The 12,979-nt window shown below is 37.0% G+C and overlaps 1 protein-coding gene across 1 annotated transcript in view; it reads right to left on the bottom strand.

Annotated features, from left to right (window-relative positions):
- Window positions 1-3,286: 3,286 nt before the first annotated feature.
- Window positions 3,287-12,979, bottom strand: part of LOC129265814 (calcium permeable stress-gated cation channel 1-like) — a 30,385-nt gene continuing 20,692 nt past the window's right edge. Inside the window, exons 6-13 of the mRNA XM_064101438.1 lie at window positions 12,156-12,347; window positions 11,370-11,481; window positions 9,942-10,015; window positions 9,353-9,433; window positions 7,916-8,027; window positions 5,056-5,189; window positions 4,180-4,299; window positions 3,287-3,362 (exon numbers count right to left, since the gene is read on the bottom strand). Of these exons, the coding sequence (XP_063957508.1) occupies window positions 3,287-3,362; window positions 4,180-4,299; window positions 5,056-5,189; window positions 7,916-8,027; window positions 9,353-9,433; window positions 9,942-10,015; window positions 11,370-11,481; window positions 12,156-12,347 (901 nt within the window). The remainder of the gene's footprint in view (window positions 3,363-4,179; window positions 4,300-5,055; window positions 5,190-7,915; window positions 8,028-9,352; window positions 9,434-9,941; window positions 10,016-11,369; window positions 11,482-12,155; window positions 12,348-12,979) is intronic.

Genomic DNA, 12,979 nt, shown 5'->3' with positions numbered 1-12,979 from the left:
GAGTGACACAGTGTTGACACACTACGACCCCAGTAAGCCTTTGTTGTTGCAATGTGATGCAAGCCCCTATGGTCTAGGTGTAGTCCTCAGCCATGTAGGAACAGACGGTCTAGAGCAGCCCATTTCATTTGCATCACGCACGCTCACCAGAAGTGAAGCAAATTACGCCCAATATGAAAAAGAAGGACTCTCTGTCATTTTCGGTGTAAAGAAATTTCACAAGTACCTGTACGGAAGACGATTTACAATCATCACAGACCACAAGCCGCTGTTAGGCATATTCGGTGACACCAAACCTGCAAGCCCCATGGCCTCTGCACGGTTAGCCAGGGCACATGATCCTCTCAGCCTACGACTATGACATCATATACAAGGAAGGTAAACAGCACCAGAATGCAGACGCCCTTTCACGCCTACCCTTGGCAGATGATCAAACAGTGTGGTCGCATCAGAGTCTTGCAGAGCTGGATGAGCAGCCGCCAGTTCAAATCAACATGCTGGATATTGACACAAGACCAGTTGAGGCCGATGAAGTCAGAAGAATCACCAAAAGGGATCCTGTTCTCGCAAGAGTAACAGCCTATGTGATGAATGGATGGCCAAACCCCAAGAACGTTCCACTAGAGCTCAAAGCCTTTGCGCAGAAGAAGGAGGAACTCTCGATTGAGGATGACATCATATTATGGGGGCATAGAGTGGTCATTCCAGACAACAAGCAGATGAGACAAAGGATCCTAGATGAACTTCATGGGACTCATCCAGGCATAGTCAAGATGAAAGCACTTGCACGATCCTTTGTATGGTGGCCAGGCATCGACAAAATGTTGGAAGAGAAGGTGAAGATCTGTACAACTTGTCAGGAGCACCAGCGAAGCCCACCACCTGCCCCTATCCACCCATGGGAGTTCCCAGAACGACCCTGGAGTAGGATCCACATCGATTACGCCTACATCGATAACCAGAACGTGCTGATTGTTGTTGACGCATACACCAAGTAGATTGAAGCTATTAGAGTAGCACACGCCACTGCAGCTGCTACAGTCACTGCCATGCGACGCCTGTTTGCAACGTATGGTATTCCAGAAACAGTCGTAAGTGACAACGGCACCCAGTTTGTCTCTGAAGACTTTTCGAACTTCCTGTTCAACAACAATGTAGAACATGTGCAAACAGCCCCAAAACACCCTTCCAGCAATGGCCTTGCTGAAAGGGCTGTGCAAACCTTGAAAAGTGGAGTTAAGAAAACCAGTGGAACATCATTGGAGATGCGCATCCAAGTATTCCTAATGACCTATCGGATAACTCCACAAGGAACTACCATGAAAACACCAAGTGAGCTAATGTTCAAAAGGAGGATCAGAAGTAGAATGGATCATGTCCGTCCGAACCTGCACAAGTCGGTTCAGAAGCAGCAATCTGCAATGAAACAGGCGGCAGACAAGCGCTCAAAGATGAGACAGTTCAAGTTGAATGATACTGTTCTGGTGAAGAACTTTGCAGCCGGACCAACTTGGCTCAGAGGAATAGTAACCGAAACACTCAATGAAGTCATGTACGTGATAGAGTTACAGGATGGTAGAGAGGTACGCCGCCATGTGGATCACATTAGACTTTACACTCTATCGCATGGAAATGATCATGACAAGGAAGAAATGCCTGATCAGAACACCAATCTACAACCAGAGATTCTGATTCAACAGACGCAGTATCCAAGCCAGACAACAGAAAATCCCAATATGGCACCTAGTACTAGCGAATCCTTAATTTCAAACACTGAACAGAGTATCGCTGATACTACAGCCATGTCACAGCAGGTCCAAACAGAGTCACTAAGTGATTCTGATGGAGCTGTCATGCCAAACATGCCAAATTCTAAAGTTATGTCAGAAAGACGAATGTCCAACCGGAAGTCAAAGACACCCTCAAAGTTAAGAGATTTCATTGTATATCATTAAAGCTATACACAATAGCAGCTAAAAAAAAAAAAAGGAAAAAAGCTGTTAACCTGATTGTAAATAGTTGTTGGACATACAGTTAGGATAAACACTTATAGCCACGTTAGAAGGCTTCTAGTTGGTATTGATACTAATTTGTAAAGAAAAGGAAAGAGGTATGTTATAAATTGGTAATTCAATTTGATAGTTGAATGATTAAAAAAAAAAAATAGAGGGTGGAGAGAAGAATGAAGTTCTATAGGTAGAGAAAAAGTGTTACCTTTAAATTTGATATGGAGGAAAATAATGACAATCACAAGTGTTGTAATCTTGAAAGTTTGTTTATTGGAGAAATATGAAAAGCACATAACTCGCATTGTATATAGTAAACTAGTCTGAGATTTAGATTTTAGCCGTTATATGAGTCGTGAAAATTGTATTTGGAGTCATTCACGAGACATTATTCATTGATGCAAACACATTTATGCAAACTTATTGATAAGGTTTAGTATATGATATAGTCTTAAGGATTACATTATTATTTGATTCATGTGATAAGAGTCACACAGTTTATGCTAGTGAACAATTAACAGATAACCCAATGAAGTAAAATGCCACCTGTAGCTATTTCTTTATAAAGTGAGATTTAGGATGAAGTATATTCAAAGAGGTTAGTTTGAAATAGCCATGTATGTTTAATTGATTATGGTTAATTGTTGAGTAAGCAAAGTATTATGGCGAAGTTTAGCCTAGCATGCCTAGTTTAGTATTACTGTTATCTGGTTACAAGTTATACAGTGTTACTTGTTGTATCTATTGTTATACATGGGTAGTGAATGTATTACATTAGCCAGTTGAAATGAAGCAGGATATGCTCCCAATTAAAAGGGGAGGAATGTGATGTATGAACTGAAGACTAACGACGCAAGCTTCATGTGCAGCCTTGTACGCATGCGCGAGAGACAGCAAGATGGCGTAACATTAAATGGCAGACACTACTCTACATCGCTGTGCTATTATCTCATTATTATGTATCCCTTTAAGAACCACAACACAAGAACATAACATTTGCTAAGTTTCTTCAACTCTTCTTAAAGAGTTGATTAAGTTTTGGAGCAAATTATTTCTGACATACCTCAGTTTATATTGCTTGTACCCATAATAAGTGAACGATTTACGATGCATTTGGTTTCAAACCGGAGAAGAGATTTCACTCTCATTTTTAGCATCTCATTTGTAATTAAGAAAGTTTTAATATTCATATTTATCTCTGAAAATGGGTTTATGTTTTTCCTAGGATGCACTGTATATGAAACATAGGATGGTGTTGGCATGCCTAATGAAGTATTCAATTAAACAACAAACTTACCAATGTTGATTAAGATGACACTGAGCCACCATACATATGGACTGATGGACAGATTTTCCCTGTAAAAATTAAAAAAAAGGGAAATATATACTCAAAATGTCAACATTAAACCTTTCTGAAGAATTAATCAAAAGAATACTAAATTGCTAAGTTCCCATGTGTGTAAGACAGGGAATGATGAGGGAAAGGGTTAATTTTGACGAGATGATCATAGAATTTATCATTTTACACTATTATTGAATTATGCTAACCTTATTGGAGTATTTAAAGTATTAAAAAAAAAATCGAAGTTGAAGTAGAAATTTGTTCAACTACATTACAAAAATGTCAACTTTTATTAGACAGGGGGTTTTAAAAAATATATGAAGAAGTCAAACAATACTGAAAGCAAGAGCATGATTACATGTTTGAAAAGACCAGTTGTTTTTTTGTTTGTTTTCTTTAACCTGCCTAAGAATTGGTCAACTCAGTCAGCTGCTAAACTAATATTCAATCGAAAGTCATACTGATTGTAAGAATCAAAGTTCACACAAGAATTTGAACTACTATGCAATTTAAAACTCCTCCTGGGTTATCTAAGCACACATTTGTAAAAGATCATCATGTTTTTATAGAAGGTAACAAGCTACTGTTAAAAGCTACTGATTGGGTTTAATTAGTTAGATGCAGAGCAAAACCTGTCATAAACTTTCAGTATTCTTTCAAATAACAAGTTTTATGAAATTGAGAAGCTAATTTATATCAAAGCTGCCATCCTTGTACAACCAAAAAAAAGGAAATCACAACAGCAAAAAAAAAAAGGGGGGGGGGATGTCCAACATAAAAAAGGAATTTCACAATCTTGGATGGGTCTACAAATGAATTAGAATATCTCACCAGATGATGTCATCAGGTTTGGGAGCGAAGTCTACTTCCCATACAGTAGAATGTAACTGTCTGCTAACACTGGATACTGTAGGTGGACCAGTCTTTAGGGTTGCATAATCAGTCACAATCCTGAATAACAACAAATCAATATTTGTTCATTATTCATATATTCTTATTCATTTATTCATCAATTTATCAATACATTCATTTTCTTATCTGTTCATTTATTTACACATTCAATCAATTATCTAATGAAATATGTATTTACACATTCATATATTGATTCCATTCATTATTTATTTGTGCATGTATTTATTAGATAATTCCCTCATTTACATAGAAACTTATTCATTTTATGGGTATGAATGCATGACCTTATTAAAAAATGAAATTATTCATCCATTCATCTATCCACCCATCCATTAGTCTCCGGACTTTGAAACAAAAGGTCCTAGATTTGAATCCCAGCCATGGCATAATTTCCTTCAGCAAGAATTTGATCCACATTGTGCTGCACTCAACCCGGGTGAGGTGACAGGGTACCCAGCAGGATTAATTCCTTGAATGCACCAAGCACCTTTAGCAGCTGGAGCTAAAGCTGGAGTAGTATATAGTGTGCTTTTGAATAGCCAGCTAGATAATTGGTGCCTCATAAATACTATATATTATTATCATCCACTCATTCATACCTGCAAGCACTTAATACTTCATTCAATAATTTCTTCAATCATTCATTCAGTCATCCATTGCTGATCAAATGATCTGTACACATATGTCACCAAAAAACACAGAATATTTGCATTTTATAAATCAGAAAACCAGCAATTTTACTATATCCATACTCAAAAAGTGTGTGATGTTCTTAACAGATCCTATGAAACTTACTTTGTAGCCATAGTCTCGCTGTGCACTGACACAAAGGCCATACCAAGGTTGCTCTTCAGAGCCTTTCTCTTCTCCTCTGCAACAGTAACAGTGAGGGCCTCCTCCTCGTTGCCATAGTACTCAATGGCATCTACCTACAGACAAGGAGAAGGATCATTGGGATGCATTACAAAATATGGTTTGAGACGCATATAACCGGGGCCCCGTCTTACAAAGAATTGCAATTGATCCGATCAACCACAACTATGGAAAGTAAGCCTGAGTCGAATCGATTTTAAAATCGGTGTTTGATCGATGTCATCAAGCGCCAGTGCAGATTTTGCAAAATTGGTGCATCGAAAAAAAAGAAAGAAAAAAGATCAAAGTAAACGTCTGCAGGCCGTTTCGTTTGGTTCACACAATCATCAAAATAAACAGTACGGTCTAACTTAACTACTACTTACTTGATTATATTCCCCCCAAAATGAAACCAATTGTGTAATTGTGATGCCTATTCACCATTAGTTTGAAGTTTATTTCATTCAGAGTTTGAGTCTTACTCGTCTGTGCGTGCTGAGATAATTTATGCACAATGAATTCATAAATGGAGTCATTGCCATCGATCGCGCATGCGCAGTACTGTGCTTTAATCAAACCAGAAAAATGACGGGATCAACGTAAAATAAACCTTGCTTTCATGAACAATATTAATATCATGACCATAGAACATTATTTAATCATAATATTTTCACAATAATTTGCATATGATAATCATTAACATGAATCTAGAGCTTGATGTGAAACATTTGTATTTCATTTCAATTTTTAATGACGGACAGCACATTACGATCAACGTGAGTGAGTGCACTTGTCTACATAAAAAATTATCATGTCAGGATTGATTCTCGAACATTGTCAATATGCATAAACTCTTCTCATGATCGTAATATCACCATATAATAAAATGTTACATCACAAAACAGAGAAAATTACGTTTGATATTTTTTTCCATCAATTTGAAGCGCTTTTGTGCCCAACTTTGGGCTCTGAATCCATGAATGGAAAATATGTCATACGTCATCGAAAGCGCATGCGCATTGTGCTTCTTTTCTCTGAGACTTCTAGATATAAAGATGGAATAAAAATAAAGATAATGACAGTATTAATACCGGTACTTCCATATGAACATAACATACGTTGCTGACATTGTCAATATTTTTAGTATGGCCATAAAATTAAAAAAAATCGTAATTACAAGTATTTAACATCCAATAATAATTTATATAAATTTAGAGTTGATCCGAGACATTTGTTTTTATTTCGATCCCCGCATGCTCTTCACTTGTGTCTAAAATCAAAAATGGATTATCAATCAAATCAGGATTAATTCTCGAACATCGTCATAACTCATATTCCATAATCTTTTCTCACAATCGTTATATCAGCATTGAATACCAATTCAAATGACCATCCAGAGAAAATTAGGTATGATATATTATGCCCATCAATTAGGAGCTCATTTTGGATCCAACTACATCTCAGGCGAGTTACAGTGCTCTACCAGCGGCAGTGCTCTCCGCTGGTAGAGCACTTGTTTTGCCGGCAAGCACGCCTGTCGTTTCATGAGAGTGAGTGTGTGCGTGTCTGGACTGCGAATGCTAGTTGACGGAAAATCATTTGGATCGATTCTGCGTGATTCATGTCTTTAATATTGTTTCATTTTAAACTTATATGTTGTCATCTGCAAATATCATTGTTTAAGATATTTTTTCCCTTTTTTGTGTTCGTGATCATGGAACAAACAAACTTTGCTCTGTCATTTGCTTGTGCAACACTTACCCTCCAAGCGCATACCGTCGCAGTGCGTGCATCGACGGCCGCGCCGGAGCAAAAATAATTGGCTCGATTTTCCCTGCCTTCAAAATTGGATGCATCGATGTTTGGTCGAATTAAAGCTGTCGAACGCCGGTTTTCAAAATAATCGATATGGCTCAGGCTAAATGGAAAGCCAGCGACAACAACATCTAAAATGCAAGTTTATTCAAATTAATTCCTAGATATGATGTATATTCAAACATTCATCGTTTTCTTGACAATTCGGTGAGCTTATCTTTGTTCACAAAGTACATTGTGCAAATTTCCTGTAGAAAAATGATGACATTGATGGATTTCCATATAGTTGAAGTTGATCAGATCAATCGTAACTCTTTGTAAGACAAGGCCCAGGTGTCCTACGACCAGATGTGTCCCTTGTCCAGAAAAGATGGTAATTTCAAGTACTTTGCAAGCAATATTCAATAAATTGTTTGGAAGTCAGGTCAGACAATTATACAAAACACAAAATGGTGCTATTTGATGTATTTGTGTTGGGGAAACCTGGAGCAAAATATGATGCCTATATCTGCTCTTGTGTCTGGACAAAAGAGCCAACTTCCCTATACTGCTAATTATAGTAGTACACTTAATTGATGTTAAGAAACAAACCAGAAAAAAAAACAGATTAAGAGTTAGAGAAAGAAAGAATAACAGAGGTAGAGAAAGATAAAACAAATGAGAGAAAAAATAGTTGAGAAAAATCAAAGAGGAAAAGAAAGGAATTTGGAGAAACAAACCCGAAAAAGGAAATCGCTTATGAACTACAGTAATGTACCCATATTCACCGGTTGTACTACAATACCTTTTAACTCAACTCAGACAGAAATGGTACTCTTAAATTCCTATATTATTTCCTTGCCATAGTAAAACTTAGTTAGTATTTTATGGGTGAAGATACATTTACCAAAAGGAAGTTTACAAAAAGACCACTTTTGTGGGCTCCTCATCCATCACTATAATTAATGAATAATTTCTCAAAAGGTATCACTTAAGAACAAACAAATACCTTTGGCCCTCCACATCCCAGCTGTCCACAGGTCCCAGGTCTGAGGGTGGGGCGCTGGGTGGTCCTCTGGTATATCCTCTCACAATGAAGCCTGTTTAGATGAGCATCTCGTCTGCAAGGATCAAATCAATATACAACAAAAATTGACAGAGTTTAAACATAACTGGCAAACCTTTCTTGTGCTGAGTGATACATACCTTCCATGCCTAGGTAACTGACTTTTAATAGCACCTGAAGGATACCGCACACCTTACGATTACTCTACGATCCCAATTTTGGAATAAAAAGTAGTAGAATTTGATGCTAACATTGAGGCATGGAATCTCTTACTGTGTAATGTTTGAAATCATTGTAAGTATACCTATGTTCAAATCAGTAACTATGCCATCATCCTTATTAAAATAAAAGCAAAATTTAATATCTAGTCATAATGATGTCACAGCAGTCATACCATTGGGTACGATTTGATAACTAAATAGGCCTTTACTCCTAAATAAAGGCTTACGATCATTCAATTAAGAGATACTTTTCATTCACATTTTCAGAAAATAAGCAATATGTGTTTTCCTCAAAATATTCAAACTCTCAACAACAAGTGATCAGAAGACTATCATTTACATGTAAACAACTGTATAGCTTTGAGGACCATTTACTTGCCAAAATACAAATCAACAATTCCATCCATATTGCTTATATGAATGATTACTTCTTTCGTTTCCCTTGAGTATAGTCCCCTTTGTAGAGTACAGTTGCACTCAATCAAAAAACTGTCTAAATTTAAAGATGTACTTTGACAAACCATGATTTGTTACGGGTATATCTTTGTGAAATTGACTATCAAGATATACAATATGGTCAGAATTCACAAAGGTGAATCAAATTTAACCTAAGGGTTATGTCAATTTCATGTGATAATTTGTAATGCTGAGCATAATCCACTTATCATTTAAATGAAAATTATGTTTTACAGGCTTCGTTATCAGTATTTAAAGAAAAAATCTTGATCACAGTGGCAAGCAATAGGTCATTAATGTTTGAATAATTATTCCTGCCAATAATTGCATCCATGAAAATGAAAAATAACACAGTGATCAACTCTGCAAAGCAAGGTTTATGGAAACAAGTCATCTTCCATCCAAGTCTATATATTATGATGTAGGGCAAACATATTTTTTCAAGGGGGGGGGGGGGTTGTGAGGGTTGACTGAAAACCACCTGTAAGGTAAAAGAGTGTCAAGATTTTCTTGTTTTTTAATGTGGAATAGTGTGTTCTGGTGCATATTCCAGATGGTATTTTCGCATACATACATGTATATTATGTTAAAAAAAACCCACAAAACTGTCAAAGCAAAAGGAGAAGGGAGTTGAACCACCTGACCCCCCCTCCCTTCGCATACACGCCCGACTGAGGATGAACTAAATATCTGAACTGATTACCTCTGTGTATCAAGCCTCTTGAGTCTTGCTATGTCATAAGCAAACTGTACATCTGTAACAACTACATCAGGATAGGCCTCCCTGTCAGAAAAAAATACAGTGAATAGTCAAAGCAACGGAGAAAAAAAAACGAGTGCAGTATTATGTACATAGCCTGGATTTACCCCAAGCTGGCCTAACCTAAGGCAACTAATGATAATATTAAACACACATTATAATTATTATTCTAACTAGAGAGCACTGTATTAATGCAAAATTTTATATCATCATCATCATTATTAAGTATAGACCTCTCTGTCATTGTAGATAAAAGATTCAACAAATGCAAAATGTGAAATGTTATTTGTGTAGTCCCAATTTGTTTCAAAGTATAGAGTACAGAGAAAATGCTGAAAGACTGAACTTCTGCTTTTGGCTACCAATTATTAAACCTTTTGCCGAAAGGTCCTTTAACTGTACTCTCCATTAACTTTGAATAATAATAGAACCTGTATGGCAAAGGGCCAAGCCCTGCCGTATTTAAACTAGAGTGTATCGTTTTGGTCATGTACCATATATTCAAAATAAGGATATGAAATTAAATACTTACTGGAAATGTTGTTTGATAAGTGCAGGATCTGTCCTCTCTAGGGGTATACCGGACACTAAAAGAGTACAAGACACCTGAAAAACAATTTAAAATGATATGTAATATTCTAATATATCATTAGTGAGCACTCTGAACTATTACCTCAACTTTAGCCAGGTTACCCTGATCAGGCACTCATGCATTTAAGAGAATTCCTTCCTACCAGGTACCCATTTACTAAACCTGAGTGGAGAGTGGCAAATCTTGTTCCATGCCTTGCCAACGTGAGTGCTTGAACCACGGACCTTTAATTCAAAGTAAAAGAGACTTACCCACTGAGCCACAACACCTCTACACTGCATTATACAGTGCTGAAAAGTAATATCCATCGCACATGATGTCATCAAATCCAGAGTTGTACACCCAATTATTAAAGTATTATTATGATTTGACAGATTTATATGAAGAAAAAAAACCCACCAAAAACAATGTTTAACAGAATTGTAAAGGATTATTTTGGACAGTACTCTCCAAATAAGAAAAATACATGATACATAATTCAGAGCGGAGGCATAAAAAAGAAAAATAACTGTTGCCAAACTTTGGTTTACAATTTATAGTAACACTGTTTCACATGATAAACAATTGTGAAGTAAATTAACACTTCAGACCTTACCAGAATAACCCCAAAACATGACGTCCCTAACATCTTTCAAGGCAGAGACATAATAGTGAATTTGAACATTTTGCAGAATATTAATATAAATTCACAGTGAGCGATAATTTTACATGAAACTGCTACCAGTGAGAGCAATTGTGAATCTATGAGAACATTTCAGATAGGCCTATAACTTCAAGCAGCAACCTCTAGCATACTTCAGGACACTGAAACATATTTCTAAAACCACTAAACAAAATTTCAAGAAAAAAATTGAAAGCAAAATACAGTAAAGTAAATCTTAGGCTAGCAATGTTGTAACCCAAAACTATTTAAAATCCTTAATAGCACTTTAGAAATTCTTTTCAAGCAACAAATATGGTGCCTACAGCAAACTATGTGATGGAGACAACAACAAATTTAAGGTTATGCTACCCAACATGGAACTGGAGACTACGATTCTGCAGATATTTTAATATATAATATATATCTTAGCAAATACAATTGTGAAGCCTTGAAAACACTTGAGAAATTCCTTTCAAGCAACAACGCTAAATACGTTGCCTCTAGCACACTACAGAGTGGAGACAAAAAAAATGAATGAAGGATATGTTGACCAACATGTGAAATTCAATGATACAATTTTTCATGAAACAATCCCGAGGGCTAAGCCCAAATTTTTATGTGATATTGCTCTTAGCAAGAACAACTGTAGAGCCTTGAAAACACTTGAGAAATTCCTTTCCAGCCTAGCCTCTGGGATGGTCAATGATCTCAAGATGTGTACTTACCGTGTCTGTCTCTGACCTGTAGGGCAGATGCATGGAGAAGTGACGCATGAAGAGAATCACTATCAAGAAATACAGCATGCAGAAGATGGTGTGCGCCCATAACTTGCTATCTCTGGAAGACAAGGAACGAATTTTCAAGCAGAGTCATATTAAGATCATGTAAACTTTTGGTCAAACAAGAAAAATAATAATCTGCTATTACATATGGTGTAATACATTGGTCGTAAATAGCAATTCACAGATATAACCCCAGTCATCGAATTATAGAATGCCCAAACACATTGTAAGCACTTTATCCAAGCACTTTCTCCATACCCTGGAGGCATTCCAGCAAAGATCTTCAAGAGCATACTCCACTCCATGAATGTTCTCTCAAATAACTGCTTGCCTTGCTAACCAGGCCGGGCTTATTTCGGATTCTGTGGTTGGGGGGGGGGGGGGGTAAATCACCCCCTTGGGATCATGCAAGCACTGTAAAAATTTGGAAAAATGGTAGTGTGGGATGTAATATGCATGGCTGTATGGTTATTTTTTTACAAAATAATAAATTGTGCTAATTTATGCATAAGTGATACTTTTTGCTAATCACTGGTACTAATGACTACTACTTCCATTGACTGGTAATGGATTTTATTGGATAATTACACACACTTGTTACCTCTACAACAGTCCCAACGCCCTTGGCTTTGCCTTGAGCATGTTAGAACTGTTCACAGGTACCTCGTGTGTGTAATTCTTACTAATCGTATGCCCCCAGTGATGTGCACTATTTGTATATGGACATACTTGTTAGGGATATTGGTGATGGTGGTGCGACCAAAGTTGTTTGTTCCAAGCTCCTGGCTGCCACTGAAGTTGATAGGGAGGATGACCACTAGACTGAGGAAGGTGATGATGATCATCAGGATGATCAGGTAGCGTTGGAACTGGAGGTACTGGACCGCATCCGTCCCGGAGTTGCTCCTGATATCTGCATCCCTGAGACGGGAGTGAGAAGACAAGGGATGATGTCCAAGTGAAAAGGTAAAAAGCTTGAGAAAATGGTCAAGGAACAAGGGAAGCCTGGAGATGTGATTTCTGGAAATATCCTTTCCTGGTTGGAGGTTTTAGACTGGAAATCAGGTGACTGTGTCATAAAGCTGTTCGCAAGTTAAGAGTGACTTTAGAACGACTGGTGATCCTTTCTTACATGCTAAATAAACACCAATAAACATATAATGGTGAACATCATTTACCACAAGAAAGGATCACCAGTCGTTCTCAAAGTCACTCTTAACTTATGAACAGCTTTATGAAAAACCCACTAGAACTACAGGGCCCTGTCTTACAAAGATTTGCGACTGATCTTATCATCACTATTATGGAAATTCATCATAAAAACAAAGTTAATGTGCATGGAGACAAGGAGGAGCACACTTTATACAAGTAATTGTCAGGACAATAGCTTTCCATAGTTGCAAATGATTGAATCAATTGTAACTCTTTATAATACAGGACACGTATATGATCACACAGTATAAGACAAGGTACATGTGTATGACCAAAAAAGATTTACAAGATAGCATCACATTATGATCAAAGTATTCAAAGCATCTGGATTTATATTCTTA

The sequence above is a fragment of the Lytechinus pictus genome, chromosome 7 (assembly GCF_037042905.1).
Source record: "Lytechinus pictus isolate F3 Inbred chromosome 7, Lp3.0, whole genome shotgun sequence".
Taxonomy (NCBI): domain Eukaryota; kingdom Metazoa; phylum Echinodermata; class Echinoidea; order Temnopleuroida; family Toxopneustidae; genus Lytechinus; species Lytechinus pictus.
Note: the sequence above shows the minus strand (reverse complement) of the source record. Positions and strands in the feature narration are given on the sequence as shown.